Raw genomic sequence first — 25,007 nt, 5'->3', positions numbered from 1 at the left:
CAGGTTTGGTCACAAACTCAGCAGATCTGAGACCAATCACAAAGCACAGTCCTAATCCACTTCAGAGCTTTAGAGACTACAAATTGCCTGGCTGCAGTCATACTGTGAAAAAATGGCATCATTGGCCTCCAGGTTTATTTTAATGAGTCTTTAGTGAATGTGCTTAGTTTCCAAATAATGTTTTTACAACTGCCAGCCTTACCAACCCATCCTGGGCTTTGGCAGCTGAACGCCAATCACTTCTGCTGAGGCTGGAAGAGCTCAGGGACTCACCAAACCAGGGGCTCCACACCTCAGCCTGGCCTCACCATTACAACCATACCTTGAAAGAGGTGGCACAGACCTCCTTGAAAGCCTGAGAAATTTACTTCTGGCGATTTGCAAAAGCCAGGAAATAATACAGATTCATCTCCCGTAATGGTGTTGGCTCAGCAGGTCAAAGTGAAGTAAAAAGTAACGTAACAACTATTTTTAATCTCTAATGTATACAGATATGTCAAACTACCCAGGGAACAAATCAGCTGAGAAAGAAACTGTCGGTTTATAGAGCAACTTTCAGATCCAAAGGCTCTTGGTACCATTGCAGCTCAGTGTTACTAGCCCTAATTTACAAATAAACCGCTTGAGTTAGAGGCGATAGTCTAAATGACCTCAAATTTTCTGTGTGTTCAGTCTTGGGTTCACAGTTTGGGACATGTATGGCTTAGGAAGCGTAGAGCTTTTAAACAGAGGCAGACTGGCCCCAAAATGTTCCCATCTTGGCCACGCAAACGTGTAGGTGCCCAACTCTTGGGAACTTTTATAGCTGAGATCACAGGGGATCTGCTGAAGGTCAAAAGTCAAACAACATTAGGAATCAAGGCCAAAGGAGTCCCAATTCCCAACTCTTGGCTCTAACCCTGAGCTATGATTTCTGATAATATGAAAAAAACAAAGACAGCTAAAAGGTAAGCAATTTACCTTAGTCTTCCCAGAGCCACCGTTCTGCCCTTCTAGCCAGAATGACCACTGGAATACCTGTGAACATCCCAAGACGAGGATGGTGCACACTAGACAACCTAGCTCATTACCACCTGCCAGTTTAGATTTCATTAGGTTCCAGTGGAAACTAGCACGAAGTTTTATTAGAAACCAAGTGAAGAAGCAGTACAGCTCTACTGTGCGCGGCTGGTCTGGAAGGGGAAGAGATCCTGCACAGTGCATATTTGCATGTCCTCTTTTTTTTGTCTCTTTTGCACCTTGACAGTACCGGAAGAAGAAACCAGAGTCCCTCCTGCTCCACATTATCCATGCTGCCTGCATGCTGAGGGCTTCATCCAGAACAGACTGGCAATAAAACTTCATTTGTGATGGAAAAGGACATTTCTGAATGGTAAGTGGCTCCAAAAGGCTGCTGGTTATCAGCCATAAGGAAACAATCACACACTTACAGGGAAAACCCAGACTCCCTGTTTGGAAGACCAGGGACCTGGAAAAACCGAGGGATTTATCCACACAAGTGAGACACACTCCCATGGGTGAAGTGCTGAATTTCTGATACAGAAAATACTTCTATGCTTGCAAACACTTAATCACATTACATCTTCTGTATAGCCCATTGTTGAAATCCTTGCTTTAATTCTTCAACAGATGCTTCCAAATATGGACTAATACAGGTTGCATTACATCTCTCTATTTTTAGTGCACGTGGGTTTTGGCCATAACAACTGCAATTGCAAGCCAAGTCAAACCTGCAGAGAAAGCACAGCTAAGAGACAATGATTAAAGATGGGGAAATGCAACGTAGCAGTAACATGTGTTTAGGATTTATACCTGTTCGGGGAAAGCGTTCCCTACATTTGATACCTGCATACTAGCACTTACTTAAATCACTACCAGCTTTGATCAATTGTTAAAATGGGTTGAGAAGTAACTATACAGAGAAGCAACGCATTGTTATTTTGCGAATTAAAACGTTGATCTTCCTGGTTTTTCACTGTATGCATCTCTCTGTGCAGCACATTTGCATTAAATGAAAACTGGTTCACTTAAATTTACAAAAGGGTTTAAAGCAAAACCACGTTTAAGAGTAATTTATGAGGTCTATACCATAAACATGAAATAACAACCTTCCCTCCAAAGACAAGCTGCTCTCTCTCATGCTCCTGGACTGTATTTTATATCAAATCCCTTCTATGTAAGGGGACTTTAATACACCACTGGAGACCTTTGGAAAAGTTATAACAGAACTTACTTTTCCCAAAGAAATAGGAAGTTTTATGACATGGTTAGGGGAGATTCCTATGCTTTCATAACATGGTTTGTTTCTGTCTTTAACACTGATACTTTCTCTCACCAAGGAAAACTGAAAAACTTTTCCTATCCATACACTTTGATATCATAGAAAACACAAAATATGCAACCAGATCTCAGCAAATTAGTTAAACTACTGCTGTTCCATGATAGTTAACGTAAGTATTTCCATTTACTGCAGCTGAGGGTGTGGTGGATATCATCACATGGAAACAGCTTTATTGTATATGTTATAAGACTGCAGAGAGACGAGACAATGAAAGAAGCCTTATCTCAGGTGTTTTCTGCCCCCCTTCTTAGCCCCAGGGGGTTAATAAAGGAGACAATACAGCTCCCCCATAATCCCCTCTGGTCTGCCCATTTCCCCTCTGTCAAGAGCTCTTCTTACAGGGTCAGAGATTGGCGGGAATCGCAGATACTATCAAAACACAGATTAGCCCTGCAACTACCTCTTGTCCCCACAAATACATTGAGAAGTCTATTCATGGATGTCTAGGCCAAACCTGAAGGCACTGCAAAAATCATGTAGGATGCATTAAGAGAGATCTTCCTCTCTCCACTTGGCTCACCTGTAGAGAAATTCCTACTTACGTATATTAACAAAACTCCCTATGACTTCATTCTCTCTCCAGAAAGACCACTAGTCCAGGACCTTTGACAAGAAAGTAGTCAAACTAATTCTTTAAAATCAGAACAGTGTGTGATAGCAGGTTTGTACCCCAGATGGAGCCCAGTGTCTAGAGATGAGAACTGAAGAAGTGTTTCACATCACTGGTGTGAAGCTATTTCCCATGTTCCTAACGACACCATGCTTCAGAGCAAATGAAACCCAACCTTTCCTTCCTTCCCCCTCACAGAATATGCACCTGGAAAGCTTTTAATAGGTTTTCTGTTTGCCTCACAGGGGCTCGTGTTCATTCCTGCGCAGAAATGTGCATTGTGACTTGAACTCTTTCTCCTGCTGGATGACAGGTGATAAAAATAATACGTACACACATATCATATAACTAACAATAGCACCTGGCCCATGGTGATGGGATCTGTCCTTTGCTGCTGGAGCACTTCAGAATTTAAACAAAGGAATTAAAACATCAGCCCTGAATGCACAGACCTGGGATATTTTTTTTTTAACCTATTCATAGGCACTTTCAGATTTAAATCTCAAAGATCCAGTCATGCAAGACCCTAAGTACTTTCCTACTCCTGACTACAGCCAGATTAATCCTCTTATACAGATTATTCCAGGAGAAATTTGGCTCCCACAAAGTTCTCCTGCAGCTCTAAAAATAATTTCAAGTGCTGTAGGACATGTTACACCACTTAGACTAAAGAAGTTGTTTTTGAGGTTTTAACAACCACTTATCAAACAAGGCTGCTAGCATTACCTAGCCCCAAGGAACTGTTCAGCTTGGTTTCCCTGGGGTCTGTGAGGAAAGGACCACACTTCTGGGTGGAACACAAGAAGAATGCTCTTGGAAAGCTGTGCTCTCTATCCCCTCAGTAGCGCTGACACATGGCACTTCCCCATTAAGTTAATTTTGCTTTCTTGAAATGCCTTCCTCCTCCCCCTACAAACACTCACACAAGCCATTACAATCAGTTAAGGTCATATATCACAGGACCATTGCTGCAAATACAAATTTGCCATTGAACAATTTAGCCCTGTTTAAATTCTTACCACATGATCAATAACTAACATGAAAAGTTCAGCATCTGATACTTTGTATTTTTTTAATCTCAGATAGCTCCAGATCATGCCAGGTGCTACTGAATTACAAAATTTTAAAGAGAAAATATCTTTAGAAGCGATTCTTGTCTGGTCAGAAAATACAAGAACAGCAAAGGACTGGAAAACACCCAAGCGTGGCAATTCTGTGGCTTCGAAAAATACTCAGTTTATATTGTATTTACACAAACATTTATTTTTCTACGTTGTTCCACAATACAGGATGTGTATATTAAATGTCTAGCATGTGAATATTTCCTAGGTATTTACAACCTCCGTTCTTTCCAGCCAATTTTTTGCCCAGGTGAGCCAAATTACAAGCCAGTTTGAAACAACCTCTAGTACAAATCTGATCGGTCCTTCACCCTGCCAATGTTGGTGGAATACCATAGTAAAGACACCTTTTCCCAGGAGAAACTCTGGAAGCATGCCCCTAGATCATCATTTCCACACAATTTCATTAGGAATGGACCTTTTGTGTGTCAGAGAGGATTAATTTTTTTGTTTCTGAACTCCTTGTGCACAAAAGTTAATCCAAACCAGACAGGAGTCAATTAGGTCGTTAATGTGCTAAGCCTATTAACAGCCATGACTTACATTTCTTTCCTGCAACAATGAAAAACATTCAGGAGTCTGCCATTAAGTAGCAAAGCCCATGAGCAATTTCATTATTTTATGACAGGGCTACTTGAAGCAGTGGCTGTTTGCACGAGCAAGCAGCACTCCCCACCGTGCAGCAGTCGGGTGCTTTGCTCTCCCCAAACCCAGTCATACCTTAGCCCCTCAATTAGCATCAGGTAGGAAAAAAAAAGCCAGTCACAGAACAAGATCCATAGCCTTAAATAAATTTTACCTCAGACTATCAGTCTGCCTCAGATACACACTCAGCCCCTGAGGCCTGGCCACCACCTTTGCATGAGCTGAGCTACAGCTACAGTGCGTGCACGTATGCACGTGTGTGCTCTTAACCCAACAAATACAAAGAACTTCAACAACTTTGCTTGCAGTAGGGAATTCTCATTCCTCAAGCTGTCCACAGATTAGGAACCCAACAGATATGTAATTAATTTTGCTGACAGAGTTAAGTGCAATCACATAGTGTCAGACCAAGGGTCCACCTAGCCCTTGCCATGAGGTCCCCCAAGCTCAGGACCTGCCTGTCAATCACCTCTGGGCCAACCTGAGGAGAACAAAGATTGCAGGGGGGATCTCAGCAGCTGTGAGGTCTAGTCATATTCCCTTCCTGACAAAGCAGAGAAGAGCAGAAGGTAGTGGGTCCCCAGAAGCCATCAGGAAGCAGCAGGTGCTACTGGGAACACTTTTTTCCAGTCTCACCTTGTAATGTCTTATTTTTACAGTTCTGATACCTTGGTATTCACTCACATCCCCTTTCCATTTGTGATCCCATGTAATTACCCAGTGTCTCCCCCATTTCCTTTCCTCTAGTTCCTCTTCTCAGGGAGGGAGTTTCAGTTCTGCCAAGGACAAGCAGCACCCTGCCTCTAGACAGAAGGTCAGAAGGTTCAGTGGCAAAAGGATGCAGCAGATTTCCTGGACTGATTTTGGTTCATCTCAGCTTTTAACTAACGGCTGCCTTATTTTACAGTGTAACAATTCTGTAATGCATTTTCTACAAACACAGTGCTGCAGCACCTACAGTACTTGGCTAGGAAATCAGAGTGGTGCTGAATTCTGAGGTTTCCTCTAAAAAGAGACATAGGGGATCTGTAACTCTAACCAGAACCAAGATTTCGTACTCCCAGAATCAAAAAGAAGATTGGCTTAGCCTAAACCCATGAGAATGATAAACCTGCTAAACTACTAAGAGTTCAAAGTCCACACAAGAAAAAAAGTTCCTGGCTATAGGATTTACCAACAAGCAGTGCCAGCTAGGAGGCAACTTTATGAGCAAGCAAAGGTCATCTCTGCTGCTACACCAGCTCAGTTAAACACAAAAACCAAGAGATACAGGCCAACATTTAAGTTCATGGCTGCCTACCACAGTCAGTTCCTTCAGACCTCTGCTTCCACTGCTGTTCCCAATAAGGAAGCCTTTTGTGCCTCCGGCTGCTGCCATGGCCCCTTATGTCCAACAACAGCGCTTGTTCCTGCCCACTCAAGTGTTCCCTTACTTGTGGGTCTTACTCTTGTACCCGTTAAACCTGCCAGTTCCGCTTCCCATTTTGTCCCTTTGGCAGCCCAGAGGAATACAGCATAGATGCCTTGACCTGCTGCCTCCGTTTAGCACACAGTCCATCCACGAGAAATCAGAAGCTGGAATATTGGTGGTGTAATAGGGCAGGAGAGGAATAAAAGGAACAGAATATACAGGCACACTGAAACCTAAAGAAGAGATTTCGCAGAGTTCATAAAAAATACCCTCTATGCAACCCACCCAGACAGATTTACAGAAAGGATAAAATTCAGTTGCTCCAAAGAAGCCAAAAACTAGACCAGTTTATACTAGCTGATAATCTGACTGTTTGGCTTTAAAAATGGGAGAAGACAGGATATGAGCAGTGAATATAGTTGTACATTTTCTCTTGAAAAAAAAAAATGATAGGAAATAGTAATATCAACAGCTGTTTTATTATTAACACCAAACAAAAAACCCACCCCAAAATGAAAAGGGTGCGAGACAGCTGCATTTTTTCAAGGTTTCAGCTGCTAAGCATTAGAACACCAGCAAGGTTTGCAGCAGCTCACAGGCACACACTCTTTAACTGCAAAAATATAGTAATGCTACTGACCTTCTGTAGTGCCTTGACTGAAGGAATGTAAGACAGGAGAAAAAATATTGACAGGAAGACCGTCACCAAAGAACTGGATCTCCTTACTATTAGTCTCCCATTCCAATGGAGACTCCAGGGCTTAAAATCAGAACCACAATTATAACTTTTAATTTAAAAAAAACCCAAACAACTTTAACATTGCCACGCTGGATCACAGCTGAAGACTGACAGTTTGGAACATGCCATCAGCACCTCACACACCCACAGAGACCTATAGAATTTAAGCCCAGGATCCTAACACCAGCAAGGTGTGTCAGCGTGACACTGGAAACTGAATGCAGAGCATAGCAGAATGTCTACCATTAACTGCCAGACACATGATTACTGTCTAAACCATTGCCATTTCTCAGGAAGCTGGTTCACCTCCCAACTCTTGTTATACTACAGAAACCCCATTGAAGCAATATGCCTCATATTGCTAAACTATTTAAGCAGATTGCTTGAGAGGTCGTTGTTTGGCCCAGAGCAGCTTCACACACACAAGGCACATCTGCATTTCAGCTGCTACTCTATCCACAGCCAGGGTACCAGGATGGCAGACAAAAACTGCTCAAGCACTCCACCACCTAACTCACACGGGTTTCCTGCTGTCACAGCTGCAGCTCCTTCAATATCCAATCTAACTAGACTTAAGTTAGCCTGGGGTTATCTATATGACTTGACAACACATTCTGGATTCTCAGACCACAAACTTGAGTTCACAGATCTCCAAGGAAAGCTTAAGACCTTAAAAGTTCATTTGCTATTTCTATAAGCTCATTGCCTCTGACACAAAGCAAGAGAGGGGCTAAAAAAAAAGTTCAATTTATCTCACAAAACCTTAAAGCAAAACAATTTAAAAGTTGCCACTCGAATAAACAAAAAAAAACACTCTAGCTTTTATGCTATAGGACAAGTTTGATGATTCAAACACCAGAAAGAAAAAACAAAATCAAGTTCCTAGTTAAAAAAAATTACCTTGCTCAACTACATCTGGCAGTTTCAAATGGACCTGAGCCTATACAAAAGCAAGGGGAAAAAAACCAAACCACACACCAAAAAGGAAGCCTGCCCAGTTGATCATGTACCCTGATATACTCTGCTATGGATGGGGTGCTCTGCTAGGCAGAAGTAAAAAAAGGTGACATGTAAGAAGCTGAAAAAGAAAGTAGATTGTTTTAGAGAAGTCTCTTCCCCTCTCCAGATATCTTTTCATCCTGCTATGAGCTGGATCCCTAGAGCTGGACTCCACAGATGATACTTCTGACAAAATTGCATGACAGTATCTGAAGCGACACTTTCCACATTCTGAATTGCGAGGATCACCAGTCTATCCATGCCGACTTGGCACAACTCTAGTGGAAGGGTGAGACAAAAAAGTGCCCCTCACCACGGACTTCAGTTTCAAAATTCAGACCTTTGCTAAATACATTGTTAACACCTTCCTGAGCAGCAGTCGCATCGCACAGTTAAAAGAGAAGTTTACTCTGACCCGTCACAAACTGAATGCTACAGCATATGTCCTTACAATTTTTATATTTGTGTTGTGGCTCCTTCTGCCTGAAGTAGCAGAAGGATTCATTAACGCATGCCGTTTTTCACTAGCTCCAGCTGCCCGAACACTTGAATTACAAAATACAGACATATCTGGCAGAACAACAGTTAAAAATGTAATTGCATACTCATGGCCACTCTCCTGAGCCACTTCAAGCTCACCTGCTACAACCTTGCAGTGCTCGTCAGGAATGTGCGCCTTCATGGGATGGCTTGATTTTGTGGATCGTCTGTGCCTGATGAAGTGTTCTTTTCCACTAAATGAGGTCTCTGATGTATTCACTGGTTGTATTAGCATGTGCTCTGATCCAATTTGGATATAGCCAACCTGTCCACAAAAGAGAACAAAAAAACCCCATCAGACAGTTTGGTATCCTAACCTTGTCTATCAACCCAACTCTGAACCTAGACCAGTTCACTGCAATCATTATTTACAGTGTGAGGAAATGAAAAGTGATTATGATCGTGTTCAGTCTGCATAATACAGACTAAATAACTTCATCTGCTTCTCATTTATTTTTTATGTCACTGAGCGCTATTTAGAAATATCATTGTGCAAGGCACTGTACATGTACAAAAAAAAAGGTGGGGGGTTCTTGTCAACACCTTTCCTTTCCCTTCTTCCTCTCCCTCCAGCCAGAGCACCAGAGCATAAACATGTATGTCTTATGAGATGCTAAGCTCACGGGAGGACAAATAAATCCTATTAACAGAAATCCTTTCATGATCGCCTTTCCAATTGCCAGCTAGAATTCCTTTGTTATTAAATGGCATTTACTATCTCAGTAGAGCGAAGAGGTGAGATTGCCTGCAAACAGGAGACCGCCTATGTACATCACTCTTGTGGACAATGCTAAGAGAAGTGATGTCGTAAGTATAACTTGCAGAGCCACCCACGTTTTTTTATATGGGGACCAAATACCTCTTCTTGAGTACAATAGGGGCCACATAGCAAGCGCTGCTCTCCCTGCAAGCCATGGGCTGGGTTTCAGGCATCAAGCCAGGAATGCACTGTTGTATCCTCCCAGTTACGAGCCTTTCCACCATCTCCGGAATAAGTAACACAAGGATGGCAGAGACCCTGCCTAATTAACAGTAGACTCGATACGCTACAGGTCAGCACACTAAACTCCTGCCTTTCTTGCACCAAGTCCAGACCTTACACCAGGGTTGGCAAGAACATCCTTGGAAGGCAGCTTCTGCCCCAGGAGAGCCCTCCTTTGCTTGCAATCCAAAGTTTTTAAGGTTCTTTTATGCCTTTTCCACTCCTCACCTGGCATAAAAGGAAGAGAGCGAAAGCAAAGATATCATCTTAAAACTTAACAAAGCTTCCAGGTTTAGTAATCAACTCTGAGATTGTAACGCACTGGAGAAAGAGAATATGTACAATGAGGGTTTCTTTCTTACTTTTCATTGTACTAATCCAATGATTGTTTGTATTGCAATTAGGAGTCTTGAAATACAGCTCTTTGCCATATTCCCCCTTGGGAGAGCTCTCTAGGTCTGATCCAACTTCTGCTAGCAAACAGAAGGCCTCACCTGGCCTACCAGGAGGCATCAGATTGTGCCTATGGTACACCTTATAGGTGCAGGAGCTTACAAAGGGGTCCTGCTAGGCTGCATACCTGTAACACCCATCCTATACATATAAAGAGAGACCAGAAATTTTTTTACCCGACCCCCCCGCACTGCATTCTGTGCCAGCCAGGCAACCATCCAAATAAATGCTCTGCACGTACATGCAAATACTATATATTCAACAGCTGACTGTATTAATATGATTTATAATATACATTACATACATACTGTATATTGTACATTTCCACACCTCCCTGCCAAATTCAGTCCTCACGTACACCCAGGAAATCCCTTTGGCCTAGTATTTCCAGCAAGAGGAATTTCTGCTAACAGAAATGAGAGCTCTCCTCTTTTGACAGCGTACTAACTAAACAGCATTCAGGGGAAACCAGGATCTCTCAGAAATGGTCACTAATTTCAAAAGTGCACTTGGAAAAAAAAATAACAAAAATCAGTGTCTCTGCCATGGCTGCAAAGCACAGTGTTAACAATTAGTCCCCTGTCTCAAAAGGGACACCTCTTTTGAGGTCTTTCAAGGTCACTGATTAAGTATAAAATGCCTTGACACCTCCCAGAAGGGCTCCCATTTACAAAGAAAAATCGATATTATTTCTTGGCCCTACAGAATGCATGCCAGTTTACAAGACCCACTCTGCCCTGGAGTTTCCAAAAGGGCTGCCTCTTCATTTAAATTAAAAGTTGGGCTTTGTTAGAACTGTTTCAGAGACAGCAAGGCTCTAGTGACTTATTCTTCCAGCCTCCTTTATGATGCTCTCCGCTACTTCCCCTCCTTGTTCCAATCTTCCAGCTGGGAGGTAGCCCCAGCCCCCTTTTTAATATAGGTTTTAATTATTTAGAAGCAGGGTTGTAAATCTGGTGCCATGGTACTAAAAGCCACACCAGAGCTCCTGAAACACTGCCAACCATTTTTGTTGGTGCCAAAAATATGTAAGAAGTCAGTTTCATCACCACCCGACATTATCCCAACTTTCTGGCATCAAGTGCGAAAATAATTTAAACCATTGGAAAGGACTTATGTTTCACATTTGCTTTGGAATTGTGAAACCTATGGAGGGAAAGAGCCATGCGTCTTCACCCTGGAACAGGTTAAGAAGCAATCTCAAGTTTAATCTGACAAGCCAAGTAGAGTTTCAAGCAGCAAGGATTTGCAGGATCGGGCTTGTAAGATACTCCTAGGGAGTTAAAATTTTCCCTAAACTTGCCAGTTGGGGTCTAAAGGGTCCTCAAACCTGTTGGCCCAGATGAGATGTTTTGGACCTGGTAACTTGAATACTCTGGTCATTATTTTGCTGTTTCTGTAAGAAATGCATCCCTTGTGTTGCCTCTAGATATCCCTACCAGATACTATACTGTGCTAATCTCAGCATGAGGTATCAGACATCAGCACTAGACCAATCCTCTATGCTTTTCTTCTCTAGCCTGTATGATGTTCAGGGACAGCAGAAAGCTGGATTTTGAAGATAAAGAAGTAAAACAGAAGACCATGTAACTGTCAGAGCTATTTTTCCCACATCTCTGGAAATCATTCCAATTAAAGTGCTTTGAATCTGCCAATTCGCATTTGCCTGGGGAGATGGATATCAAAAGCTGGGATACTCCCTGTCATCCTTCTTTCACTGTGAGACCCCATAGGAGCAGGACCTGCCACTGTGCCAGACCCCAGCACTGCTTTGTGCCCAGGAAAGCAGCTGCTGCCCAGCCCCACCAGCCCAGAGCACCTGAGACAAAGGAGTCAACAGGAGCCCAAAAATTCAGAGGGGCATAGAAGCTCGTTGTCATCTGCATTATTAATCTAACCTGGATTTTACAGTTAGTATGACAGGGCCATGTAGCTGACAGAATCACATAGCTCAGCTAACAGGAAAGGCTGGAATGGTTTCAGCCTCAAAAGGGCAGGCAACCAAACTGACAAGTTGATTAAAATAAACAGTCCACACTTCCCACTACAGCCCCACTCACCACTGTGCTTAACAGTGGCCATATCTTTCATATTAAGGATATTTCATTTCCTGATTTTAAAAGTCAGCTCAACAATGCTCACTAGCAAAAAAAGGCCCTGTTCTCCAAATGACCAAAATATTCTCATGTGCTCTTATCCAAAGTTTTATATATACGTTGGTCATTTGAGCAATATTCTCACTCCCCCACCTACACTTGTACCACCAGTAGTTCGCTCTTCTTCTGCACATTACGCCCCTTGCCACGGGAGCTTTTCTCAGGCTAAGTGACAGCAGGGAAAGGAGGAAGGTCCTCACACCATATCACTAAATTACAATGGTAACATCGGGACTGGTACTGCTGGCACTCACAATAGCATTTGTAATCACATCGTCCTGCTTCGCTGGCTTCACTCTTCTGTCTCTGTCCCCTGGCAGTACTGGTGGAGCTACAACCGCTCAAGGGCTAACTCAGGACAGGAGCCCAAATCTTCAATGTTCTCTGCACGTGGTTCTGGACCTTCCCACACATTAATACTCTCCAACAGTTACACTGTTTTTCCAGCCCTTTTTATTTTCACAACATCTTTGAACGAGATCTGTGAAATGCTGAATCTTTAACAGATTTTTCTTTTGCTCCTAAGTGTTCATTAGTTACATACATATGAACACGCTGAAAAGAGGACCGTTTTAAACATCTGACAAATTCCAACCCCTTCTCAATTTCTCAAGTGTTACACTGTAAATCGTAGTTTAACCATTTCCTCAAAGTTAAAAGAAAGTTAATATTTAAAGTGAAGAACAAAAAACAACACACACACACAGTTTAATAAACCTCATATGGCCTTTAGTCCTGTCCTTATTAACCAAGCTTCGTCTTTACATTAGCTATTATTTAAGTGCAATTCAAGCAAGTTTAAAACAAGAGCATTAAATTAGGTATTGCTCCAGTGTCGCTTCAGGTTTACACTCAGTTATGAGAGCAGATCATGCCCAAGAATATCTAACTGCACCTCTGTTCCAGCCTGCCTTGGCCTCCGAATCTCCTAAACGAAACCACAGCGTGCTCTCCCTTTTGACCACTGTGGAAGGGGAAGGAAAATCCCAGCACTAAAACCCAGCACGTTCATTTTAAGAGGTTTAAGTTTTCAGCTCAAGGACCAGCTATGGATGAAAGCCAGACAGCTCCTCTCCCAGACAAGAGAATTCAGCAGAGCTGAAGGTTTCCTCGGGGGAAATCATATCGTCTTATAATCCTAGCATGCCTGCACTGCCTTGCTTCCCACAGCAGCAGAGCTTTTGCAGTCACCTGAAGGGCAGCACCACCCTGTTGCATGCAGAAAACACTCATTACCACTGGACAGGGACTGAGCTCAGAGCTTCAGATGTCTGCTCTGAAACAGGCATCATCTCCCTCCACAGTCAATGAGGAAAGGCAAACACCTCCATAGGCACCATTCACCATCCTACAGTAACTAAGGAACAGGACGAACCGTCAGAGGGAAGTGCTCTTTGGAAGGGCCCATCTTTCTTGCTTTCTCTCCCATTTACAACCAGAGTCAGACTTAAAAGCAACAAATTGTGACCTCTTCTGTATTCTTCCACTTTTTCACAAGGATACATATGATTTACTCTTTCACTAGGAGTCCTCTGAGTTGTTGCTCGTTCCCTGGAGCCCACGGTCCAACCCACTCAGTTCCCTTTGCCCTGACTGACCTTCCACGTTAGATCCAAAACCACACTGAAACATCCAGTTCCTGCGTAGGCACTTACACCCACCTGGAAAGCAGCGGGAGTTCAGAGACCCTAGAGGAAGCTATGCATCCAAACGGCGTTTGTGTCTGTCCCACAACATCACTGGTGAACAGCAATGTGGGCAAGAGCAGGGGCAGAATTCCCCAGGAACTGCAGCTAACCGGAAAATACATTTCTGGCATTCCACCTTGTTTAGTACCCACATGCACAGTCATGACTTTGTAAGAAGTATTTCCCCTTATCACCTCCACCAGACTTACAGCACCTCTGCCCAAAAAGAAAACACCTGGCTGACACAAAGTCCCAGGGGATGCTCTATCATCTCTTCTTTCCCACACTTGCCAAAGCTTGTCTACATCTACACCCTCACAAGATCTATAGATGGTACCAAACTGGGAAGTGCAGGGGACACACCAGAACAAGGAGCCACCACTCAGAAACACTTCAACAGGCTCACCAGGAGATGCAGGAGGTTCAGCAAAGGTAAATGTACATGAAGCTTGGAAGAAAATAAGCCCTTTTCTTCTCTGTGTTGATTGTATGAGACAATATTGCAAAACATTTAAGGTTTCCCAGCTCCCAGCATGTATTTCTTAGGGTGTAGCTTCAATTAGTCTATTCCATCCTATAATGAGAAAATGACTGTCCTCATTCCATAAGCCCTTGTAATGCACATCATCCACTTGGAGTCTCACTGAATTCAAAGGAGATGAAAATGTGGTGTGAAAAAGTTAAATGAATGAGCCTGAACAGGAGGGGGCCACAACCTCTCCTCTTAGCTCACCTGAGAAGGACAATCCACTTTAACTAGAGATGGACCAAAGAGCAGTCCTGAACCCAAAGTCAGAGGTTCCAGATTTCAAAACGAAAAAGAGATGTTACTTAGAGTTAAACCTCTGCCTCTAAATGCATCCCAGTGATTTTTTCAGATAAGGCTCCTGAACAGGCAAGATTTTTCAAGTTCATTTCTAAGTCAAAACCTAATGCTCATTTTAACATGAACCCGTGACCCTCTTAAAACTGTAACTGTTTCAAAAATTGAGGTGCAAGAAACATGAAAAGCCTACACCAGCTGTTAGGTACTGAGGTTGCAGTCCAACATACTGCATAGCAGTCCAGCACTTCAGCATGTGAAAGTGACTCTAGTATTAAAAAAGAAAGTATAGAATTAATACATCAAAGGAGGTCTTTGGGAATCCCACATTTTGCTTGAGGCAGTATTCTGCAATGTACAAGTGCGGAAGAAGCCTCCCCAAAGGGCACAGGACCCTGCCTTTCTCCCTTATCTTGGGTCCACAGGACTGATAAGCCCTGCTAGGACTCTGAGAAAGTGTTGTTGCAGTCACAGCCCAAATCATGGTGCTGAAAGGGCCGCCTTTACTGTGCTCCTCAGGCTTCAATCGAAAAAGCTTTACAGAAGGTAGCACTGCTCTGCCAAACTTTGCTAGAGAGAATAAGGCTGGCACACTAAGAGCAACAGTCAAAACACTGACTGTGAAATTGCACCTGAAAGCAAGGGGTGAGTAGTTCTGGGATGTGCTGATGAAACTGGAACTTCCCTGCTGGAGGGAGACCTAGCATATGTCATCTAGGAATTGACCTCAGACTTCGAAGCAGAGACCTTAGCCCACTACATAACTCAAGGTGACACACACACTGGGGCGTTACAAAGCTGGAACCTTCCAAAAGAGGCAACCCCCTGCACAGCCTACTGTCTTCTAGTGCTGGTCAGACGAGTTGCAGAACTTTGCTCCAGCCTAAGTCCGCCCAGCACGGGACAGTTCAGGCCTGTGGTGCGGTCAGAAGCCAAGCGTTTACACAACTTCATTCTCCAGACTGGATACAGTCCTGCCAAGCTGAAGGCCTTAGCGCTTTTCAGGAACGTAGTACCTCTCCTCTACACTGCAATTCCCAGCCTGTCAAGAGGGACAGGAGGGCTGGAGTATCCTCATGTACGGTACTTTAACTGTGCAGATGAGACCTTAGGTACATCAGTCCTAAACGTGCTACACCCTGACATAGCTACAGGAGTGTGGCTACCCTTCCTGATGGAATTGCAAGCTCTAGCAGGAGACTACAACAGACCACACACTGGTTAACAGCAGCATCTGCAAGCAGAGTGTAAAAAACAAAATACAACCTTTAGATGCCACACTGGGAATCTGGTATCGTTACCAGGAAGCAGTTGCTCGGTCTGATTGTAGCTCAGTTTTCATTCTGCTGCAGCACGGATTGTTTTAATTAGAACTCCACTTGCATTGATCATTTTTTATCACTTTTTGTGTGATTTATGGCATGGTTGAGGAATACGGTTACAACAAAGCCTGAGCCAGCTGGAGATCAGGATACAGCATTATTACCTACTCTACTTCTTAGCAACCAGCTTTTCTGAATGAGATGTCCTGATCATCCAGTTTGAGTCCAACAAGCATTCCCACACTGGAGTTTTCAGGAAATCTCCCACGACAGCGGTAGCACTGCTCAGGAGACAAGCACCAGGACAGGTGGGCTGCAAGGTGTCCACTACCAAGGTCTTCCTTCCAGCCCAGCATGCAGGCCTTGTCCGTACCCCACCTGTGAAGCTGTGCTGCTGATGAGGGCAAAGCCTTGTTCTTTCTGCTGCAAACAGAGTTTAAGGAAGCAACTGGAAAATTCAAAACCTGCTGTAGTGCTGGTCTTGGTATTTTAAATTGCCAGACTAGGAGGCAAAAAACTGGGGCTCCTGTCACCTGATTTCAGTTCCATTCATGGCAGATTCAAGACTTCCTACATCATTTGAGGCACACTCTTAATCCCTCTGATCCCAGAAAACATCTTACCACTAATTTGCATAGTTTTCACTACAGGTATGCTGATTTAGCGTGGCCACTGCAAAAGGCTGCATAAACATTGAAAGCAGGCTAGAATCCGATACGTTTCATGTTTAAGAATAGACTTAAGCCAAAAGGTCAATTTAGCTAAAATAAGGTCTGTCTACACGGTGTTGTGGATCAATTTAGCAAAGCAGTTTCAAAATGGTTTTAATGAGGTTCATGTTAAGTTTAGGTTTGTCCTAAAGACACTTTTCTGTTCTCTAGTTTTCTGTTCACAAGGGTGTTATAAACCTTAACTCACTCACATGTAGCGTGTGTCTGCTTTGACCCCTTTTCCCTTTCCTGGTGATTATCTGAATGAAGATTAAATGAACAGATTCCTTTAACAGGAAAGGAGTATCCCAACATGCAGAAACACATCTCTCTCAAGACATCTGCCCACACCACTCTCAGCACTCCCAGGACCAGATCCACAGGCGAAGGCGAGCAGTGCTTCGCCAACACTGCCTCTTACACATGTGCTGGTACTGGCTTTGGTCCCCCAGAGGTGCCACAAACGAGCAGCTTTGCAACTGGCCACTTTTTGATCCCAAGTTCACCTAGCTCAGTTACGTTCATTTAGTCATCGCTTAGAATTTGTATGATACAAACAGATATTGCAGTATTGCTGCTCATATTTGCAGAGTAATGAACAAAGACTAACTAGTCTTGTTTCTTTTCCAGCTTTTCTACTGGGAATATCGCCAATCTTTTTCACTCCCCCTCCTCCATTCCCTGATCTCAGGCAGTTAATACTGTGCCTACAACTACATTCCTCTTTTTAAAAAGGTTCCTTCTCTGCCTGTTTGTGCTTTTCAGCTCTGCCGGAGTAGGTATCTTTGGAAGCCCAGCACTTCATGAACGGGATTAACAAAATCTGCCTAGTGACAAAAGCATAGAGCTGTTAGTGATTTAAAGCTTGACCTAAAGATACCAGTTTAAACTCTGAGAAAACCCTCGGTGGTACACAGCTCAATTTACAGTGCCACTCAAATACGCAGCATCTCAGAGCCACTGGTTTTTTTTTATTTTAAACCTGAGGCACAGCGCCCTCAAATGGTTTGGGAATGAAGGCCCAAGCCCCAAGTGCGTAGCACATGAAGGGCTTCTTACTGCAAAGTTGAAGACGAAACCTCTATCAACAGGACTGTACCGAGAAGTTAAGCACACATCCCAGGACTATGCACTGGGAGTCTACGTTGAATGCCCTGGTGACTTTCTGAAGTACTTTCAAGTTATCAAGAATAATTACTAATTCGCCATCATCTTTTGCATCTAAGTTTTCACCACTGAGAAACACAAAGGCTGTCCCATGAAGGATCACCCCTTCTTATCAGGGCCCTCGGAGGAGATCCCAGGCCCTGTGGAGCCACCTGAAAATGCTACAACCTCGGTGGAGAAATCCTGATACCCGAGGTGGAAAAGCATCCCCAAGCGGGATGGTTCCTCCGACCATGCTAGAGGTGTCCCTACACCACAGCTTCCATGAAACGCCCTTAGCCACCAACACCAATTGCACGAGCTGGATGGAAAGGGCCAGCCGAAGACCCAAGAAGCCCCAGGCTGTACTGCTGAGGCCATGACAGCTGCCAGAGGAGGGAGACAGGCAGGCAGGCGATCAACTCCTCACGGTGGGACCCAGCCACCAGCCAAATGGCATGGGCACAGTGACAGGAGGAGTGTCCATCAGCCTCCACGCTCTTCTACAGCGTCCTCGGGCCCCACCGCCCACCCAGAGCAGGCATGCTGTGGGCTGAGGGCTGAGGCTGGGGCAGCTCCCACAGCAGAGAGCCCGGACAGACAGAAAGCCCACAGGGGGACAGCGGCGACGCCCGGCAGTGCCCGGGGAGGCCAGGGGACAGCAGGCAGGAGGAGCACTGAGGTGAGGTGAGGAGCGGGCACGGCCCAACGGGCGCTTCCCGCCTCCCCGGGGCAGGGCGGCTGACAGGAAATTCGGGGGGGGGGGGGGGGGGGGGGGGGCAGCGGCGACGCTCGCCAGGGCGAGGGGAGGCAGGGGCGCGGGCAGGACGGCGGGCAGGAGGAGCCCCGCGCTGAGGTGAGGTGCGGGCACGGACAACGGGCGCTTCCCGCCTCCGCCGGGCTGGGAGCGGGGCGGGGGGGTCGGGCAGCTCCCGGTCGGGGAGCGGGGCGGCGGCCCGCGCTGAGGGGAGGCGGGTCGCGGTGGCAGTACCAGCCCGGCGCAGGTGCTGAGGGAGGCGAAGGAGTCGCTGCGGTTCAGTACGTGTCCCGTGTAGAAGCAGAGCCGCTCCTCCGGGGGCCGCCGCCGGGGGCTGGGCGCCCGCCGCGCCTCCCCGAACCGCTGCTCCACCACGAAGCCACGGGCGAGGAAGCGCAGGTCGCGGCGGAGGTGCAGGTAGAGCTCGGCGCCGGCGGCGGGCAGGCGGAGCAGCAGGGCCTCCGCCGCCGCCCGCTGCCGCGGCAGCGCCCGCCGGCGCCGGGGGCCGCCGCGATCCCCTCGCAGGGCGGGCGGCAGCAGGTGGATCTTCTCCAGCGCCACTCGCTCCGGGATCACCACTTCCAGCTCCGCTCCGCCAGCTGCAGGCGAGAAGGAGAGAGGCTCAGGCGCCCGCGGCCCGACGGGGCGGCCGGGGTCTCGGTGTCCCGCCAGGCCCCCCACCCTCCCCGCGGGGACGCCCCGTCCTGCCGGGGCAAGGGCAGCCCGCGGATGCTCATGCACGGGGAGCGGCAAACGGGCTGCAGAGACAATGGAGCCAGCGGAGGAAAGGGGCTTATTTCTCCCTCTCCGTATATATACACACATGTATTAGAGACAAAAACGTGCGGGCAAGAGAGGAATAAAGCAAACGCTAAAGCTACTTGTATCATTAAAAAAAAATATATAGCTCAGACACGAGCATCGCGTTTCACCAACCCCAATAAAAATCTGCAGGGAGAAGGGGAAAAGCAGAGCAAGCCGAAGGCGCAGCCAAGGACAGTCAGCAGCTTTCCACATGAAACGTTACAGCAGCAGCGAGAGGACAGGAAAAGAAAATACAAAAGCCTGGAGCAATTCATCCTGCAGACTGGGACCGCGGCCACGCAGGGGATCCGGTGCGTGCCCCGCGGTCTGCGCCCGCACGCTGCCGCCTGGGGCCGGCGCCCACCGCCCGCCCCACCGCCACCACCGGACCGGCGGCGAGGTCTGTCAGCGCCGCCGGGGAAGGGGACGCCCGGCGCCGGGAGCCAGGGGAAGGGAAAGCACTACCTGTGCCGGCGTCCAGTCCCCACAGCAGCAGGCAGGGAAACACGAGAGGCAGGAGGCAGCCGTCAAACATTTTATGGCAGCGGCGGGGCCCAGCGCGGAGCAGCGGCGGCGGCGGCGGGAGCCCGGCCCGGAGTGAGCCCTCCCCGCCCTCGGAAAAAGTAATCGGCGGCGCCGCCGACAGCCCCGGCGTGGTGGGCGCCCGGCCACGCCTCTCCCCGCCGCCCCGCGCCCTCATTGGCGCCGGCGCCCACCCGGCCACGCCCCTCACCCTCCCATTGGCTGCCGAGCTGAAGGCGCTGGGCGGAGGGCCGGGCTGTGAGGGGAGGGGTGCACGTGGGTGGGGGGGCGGCCGGCAGGGGGCGCCCTCTCCTGCCCCGCCCCCCCGCGCGGGCCCGCGCCCATGAAATGCCCCGTGGGCACCTCTGCAGCCAGTTCTCCGAGGCTTTGGTGCCCGTGAGGCCCTTGGACATTCTCTAGCAAGAGGCATGGCAGGCCTGACAGAAAGCAGCCGGCTGGGGGGTGCCTCCGTCGCGTTTCTGCGTTTCTTTCTCCTTTCCTCCATTACTGAAAGAATTTAGGCGCTGCCACAGAAGCTTTCCTGAAAAACTCACCCATTCCTTCATTTCACAGAATCACAGAACGGTAGGGGCTGGAAAGAACCTCTGGAGCTCACCCCGTCCCACCCCTGCTGGAGCAGGCACCCCCAGAGCAGGGGCACAGGGCCGCGTCCAGGCGGGGTGTGAATGTCTCCAGGGAAGGGACCCCACAGCCTCTCTGGGTAGCCTGTGCCCCTGCTCTGGCACCCGCACAGGGAAGGAGATTTTTCTCATTTTCTCGTTACCTGCAGCCTTTTCCACTGCCGTCTGAAGTATTGATCCCAGCATTCTGAAGATCAGGGGGAAAAATTAGGTTGGTAACATACATGAGTGCACAGAGATTTTAGGCAATGATCTTACATACTCCTGGAAGCGCTCATCACATGGATGAAAATAAGAAAAAAGCCCATAAAGCTCAGGAAATATAAAAATTTATTTTTACAATGGTGGACAAGAAGGGGACACTAATTTCAGTCAGGGAGGACAGGTTGTTCCAGCTAGTTAAGAGGGCTGCTTGGGAGAGGAAGATGAGGAGGAAGCGACCTGCCAGCTCCCTTTCCCTGCCACTCCACCTGTGGGGGACAGTCACATCCTCACCCAGGTGCAACCAATTCCCATTTCACTGGGATCCTGCAGCCACAAGAGCTCCTTCCTACCTGATAGTTGGGCCACGTCCTGTGTGTCTTCGGCTGGCCAGGGGTCAGGAGAAGTCAGCTTGGTCCAGGGGCTGTTGAAAGCAGTAGGGTGATTTCCAAGAGTAGAAAGATTTCTTGCTGCATTTGTTGGGGTTTGGATCGGATCCTGTTCTCCTGGCATGGCTGAGTGGTGGAAAGCTGTAAAGACCCAATATGTTAGCAGCTTTAAACTGCTGTGGCCCAGCAGAGCGGTGTCCTAGAGTTTAAACCTCTGCAAAAATCTGTGACTTTGTTACTGAAATTGCAGAAGAATTCAAAGGAAGACCCATAAAAGAGTGTGAATGACTCTGGCAGATCGCAGTGCAGCACTTACACCAGAATTGTCCAGAGTTGTACTGACAGCGGTAATGGCTCTGAGTCACAGGCAAGGGGAATTGGATTTGGATGCTCACCCCTGTGAGAGCAGGTGACTGGGGCAGTGCTAAGAAAAGGGCCGTTTGAATCCAGGCAAAGGACTGGTAAGAGAGCTGAGTAGGTTAAGACCATTTTTTTCTCTTTCAGGCATTGGACAGGCAACAAGAACCATGTTTTACTTGAGATCTGCTCCTGTGACAAGTAGAGGGGCTGTCTGAGAGCCAGAATCCTAGAGCTGCCTCCAGCCCTTCCCAGCCCCGCCAGCTGTGCTTTTCCCGGGCACCGAGGGACGCCCTGTGACACGCGCCGGGCCGGCGTAGCACCTCGGCAAGACCTACCCAGCGCAGGGCCTCTGCAGCGCCATACAGGCACAAGTGCACGCACACGTCCCACCTCCTGCTGCGGTCTCGGGGGAGCTCCTCCTTTCTCCAGTGTGGTGGCATGTGGAGATTGTTACCAGCAGTCAGCAGCAAGAGCAAAACTGAGGACCCGCAACCATCTCCCAGCAGACAAAATCTAAGCAAAGCCAAGACCTATGGCTCAAATTCACTTTCTTAACATGAGATCAGGTGAGATTTAATAGCTCTGGTTTTTTCCTGTCTCTTTCAAAGCTCAGTCTGCACTCTAACAAGAAGTCACCAAATCAAAAGGACTGGCTCAGGACCCATTCAAGCGAGACAAAAACTCAGTTTGGGATGGCCTTGCTGTATATGAATAGTGTAATATAACATGGTTTAAACAAAACCTCAGATCCTGAATTTCTCTCCTGACCCATTGTGAACCAACAATTTCAGCGCCTTTTTTCCGAGGCCAGGGCCCCGGCTGGCACAGCAGCTCTGGGCAGCAGCTCCCCCACAGCTCTTCCACCCGTGGCAAGCCTCCACTCCTGAGAATCAAGAGGCAGTTTGATTTGTGAGCTGCCAAACCTGGCCTGAGCCCCGAACAGTCATGTTTAAACCCAGACCACCAGCCGTCTTCGTTTGCTAAGAGACCGAAGCTGGTGCCTCATCTCTTCCCTCAAAAGGGTTTGACGAGGGGGTTTAGATTTGCTTAACTTTTTAGTAGATCCTTTCACCTTCCAAAGTCCTCTGCCAAAAAATAATAACAATACAGAGAAAGAATACATTTAACAGTGTGGGGAAAGTGGGCCACTAATAAAGAGAAGTCTGTAACTTACCGCATCGAAGGACTCGTGCAGTGGCTGGGCTGGCTGGCACAGACCGCACTGGGGTAGGGCTCGTCCCTGCTGAGCATCGCGGAGTTGCAGAGTGTCTGGGCAGGGGCCCAAGAGGCTGCGACGCCCCACAACAGGGGCAACATCACAGGCAGGCCTTGGTGCTGGCAAGGGCTGGAGCCAGGAGCAAGGGACAAGCCCCCGCAGAGGTACCCACACAACAAAAGAGGAAACTGTCTTAGGAGCAGCAGTGTTTTTATTGAATCCAAATCCCAAAGCTCTAGTGAGACACAGACTTTTTTTATTAATTTAACACCATGGGCTTTTCAGAAATGTCTTGAAATTGTTACTGATGAAGGATAACGCGTGTGGTGGGAAGGGGCCATGGTCCTCCTGTGCATTTCTCCCCTGTCCCCAGCCCGGGGGTGGGGGGGAGTGGAGGGGGTGTTTCTCCTCCTCTCACGTTCACAGAGAGCAGATTTGGCCCCGTAGTTCTAGGAAACAAGCCCTCTCCCCCTCTGAAACCCGTGTTTTATTTTTTTGCAATTTTAAATGTACGTCGAGGAAGCCAAGTTCCATGGCCATTATTGTACAGTTAATAACCCTTTGGAGACTGCAGACATGTGTTATATACATCTTCCCGAGCAGTCATTTGGCTTGCCGCCTGGAAAATGCCAGCGTGCGAAGGGTTAACTTGGCCATTACTCAGCCTTCTCCCTTCTCTACAGCCACCCCTCTCCAAGCCCTTCTTGTCCCAGTCCTACACGGGCAGCCCCAACGTCACGGGTGATGCTCTCCCGCCCAGGACACTGCGATGCCTTCCCTGCCCTCCCCGCAGCTCCTCACCTCGCGGGGGTCTTTGGGCAGCGAGGGTTTCCTCCCCGCCTGGGGCTGCCCCGGCCCTCACGCTGCAAGGTTTGGCCAGGTTGGCTGGGTGCTGCTCTTACCCTTGCAAATGCCCCTGCAAAGAAGCCAGAGACGTTTAATGAGAAGTAGGGGCGAAGAAAAGCTCTTTTGTCATTTAAAAGATTCAACCAAATAAATACAAGTAGTTCTATAGGTGCCAGCGGTGCGTTTCCTACAGATCAGTTTCTCACAGTGAGCCAGAGATTTGACAAAAGCTCCTTCCCTAGGCAGAGGGTGTTTAAAGCTGTGCTGCTTCATGTTGGACTTGCTTCTTATGGCTGGACTCGATGATCTTAAAGGTCTTTTCCAACCTAAATGATTCTATGATTCTATGTGGAGTCTCCAATGTCTAGTACCGTTGAGGCAGCTCTCAGCAGAGGCACTTATGAGGTTTTTCCTCCCAGCAGCCTGAATTGTCCTGACCCTGCGAGAGGAAAACTCCCTCTGGGACACCTCTGTCAAGTCTGGCTGAAAATGGACAGCCTGTTCCTGAGCTCTTGGGGATAAGGAGCATAAAGTGACTGTGATCCTGGCGGTGTCCAGGGACAGAGCCAAGCCACCAGCACCTGTGTCCCCATGGGAGCAGGCAGCCTACTTTAGTTAAGGTAAGTCCCTGGCAGGAGACCCACCCCTTTCTTTCCCCTAGGAGGAAGCTTTATTCATGGGCTGACAAGGGTTCCCTTTTGTCAGAGGGAGTTTGCTTTGGTTGAGATGCATCTGTTTCACAAACAGCAAGTGTGTTGTCTGAGTTTTTCCCTGGAGATCTTCTCTGCAAACACCTCCCCTCTGCCTGTCTCCAGAGGCCTCACAGCTTCACCCAGCTGCAATGGGGAAAAAACATCCTACTTCCATGGAATACAGAGAAAAGAGAGGAAAAATCCTCCTGTGAGATGGGGGCTGAGGAATGGACTCCTGAAATTCTGAGCTGCTTCACACCTGCCCCCATGAGATGGCTACATCCCTGCACTGGTGCCACTGCTGTCTGCACGAAACCTCCCAGGGTATCTTGCTACCTTGGCGCAGATGTTTGGAGAGACCAGGGTACAACACTGTCGGGAGCAGAGAATGACATCGCACACGTGCCACTGTGGGTGAGGAAAGCCAGGAATATAAAAGAACATGTACCCAGTTGAGTAACGCAGCTGCAGGGTGCCGGGAGAATCTGTTCCCTCCGGTGCAGGCAGTGCTTTGTGTAGAGAGGTCGGAAATGAAAGTGTACCACCACCTCCATCCAGACCATGCTGGGATTTTTAAACACAGACAAGGCTAGTCCAGGGTCTCTTTGGTATCTGAGAGCTGCGCATAGATAGCCATCGCCCAGGCAATAATAATCAGCCACACGTCACTCCCCAGGCATGCAGGAACAAATGGACAAAGGAAAGAGCTGTCGTTGTTTGAGGCTGACCCTAAAGTTCAGCGAGGCTTTTTATGAAGTCCAGTGTTGCCACCTCTGATGATGTTATCAGGAACCTGGGAATAGCTGGCACTTTCTTTTGTTCTGTTTTATGGTTTGTTTGGGTTTTCCCCTCTCCAGGCCTTGGCTCCTGCAATCATGAGACTGATTTCTCAT

At 47.4% G+C, this 25,007-nt stretch overlaps 1 protein-coding gene across 2 annotated transcripts in view; it reads right to left on the bottom strand.

The window, feature by feature from the left end:
- Positions 1-19,888, bottom strand: part of ADAMTS17 (ADAM metallopeptidase with thrombospondin type 1 motif 17) — a 195,700-nt gene extending 175,812 nt beyond the window's left edge. For both annotated transcript variants that reach the window (XM_064456130.1, XM_064456129.1), the window contains exons 1-3: positions 19,713-19,888; positions 18,678-19,042; positions 8,506-8,671 (exon numbers count right to left, since the gene is read on the bottom strand). In XM_064456130.1, the coding sequence (XP_064312200.1) occupies positions 8,506-8,671; positions 18,678-19,042; positions 19,713-19,782 (601 nt within the window). In that variant the 5' untranslated portion in view covers positions 19,783-19,888. The remainder of the gene's footprint in view (positions 1-8,505; positions 8,672-18,677; positions 19,043-19,712) is intronic.
- Between the last annotated feature and the right edge of the window lie 5,119 nt (positions 19,889-25,007).

Source organism: Phalacrocorax carbo, chromosome 7 (assembly GCF_963921805.1).
Source record: "Phalacrocorax carbo chromosome 7, bPhaCar2.1, whole genome shotgun sequence".
NCBI classification, from domain to species: domain Eukaryota; kingdom Metazoa; phylum Chordata; class Aves; order Suliformes; family Phalacrocoracidae; genus Phalacrocorax; species Phalacrocorax carbo.
Note: the sequence above shows the minus strand (reverse complement) of the source record. Positions and strands in the feature narration are given on the sequence as shown.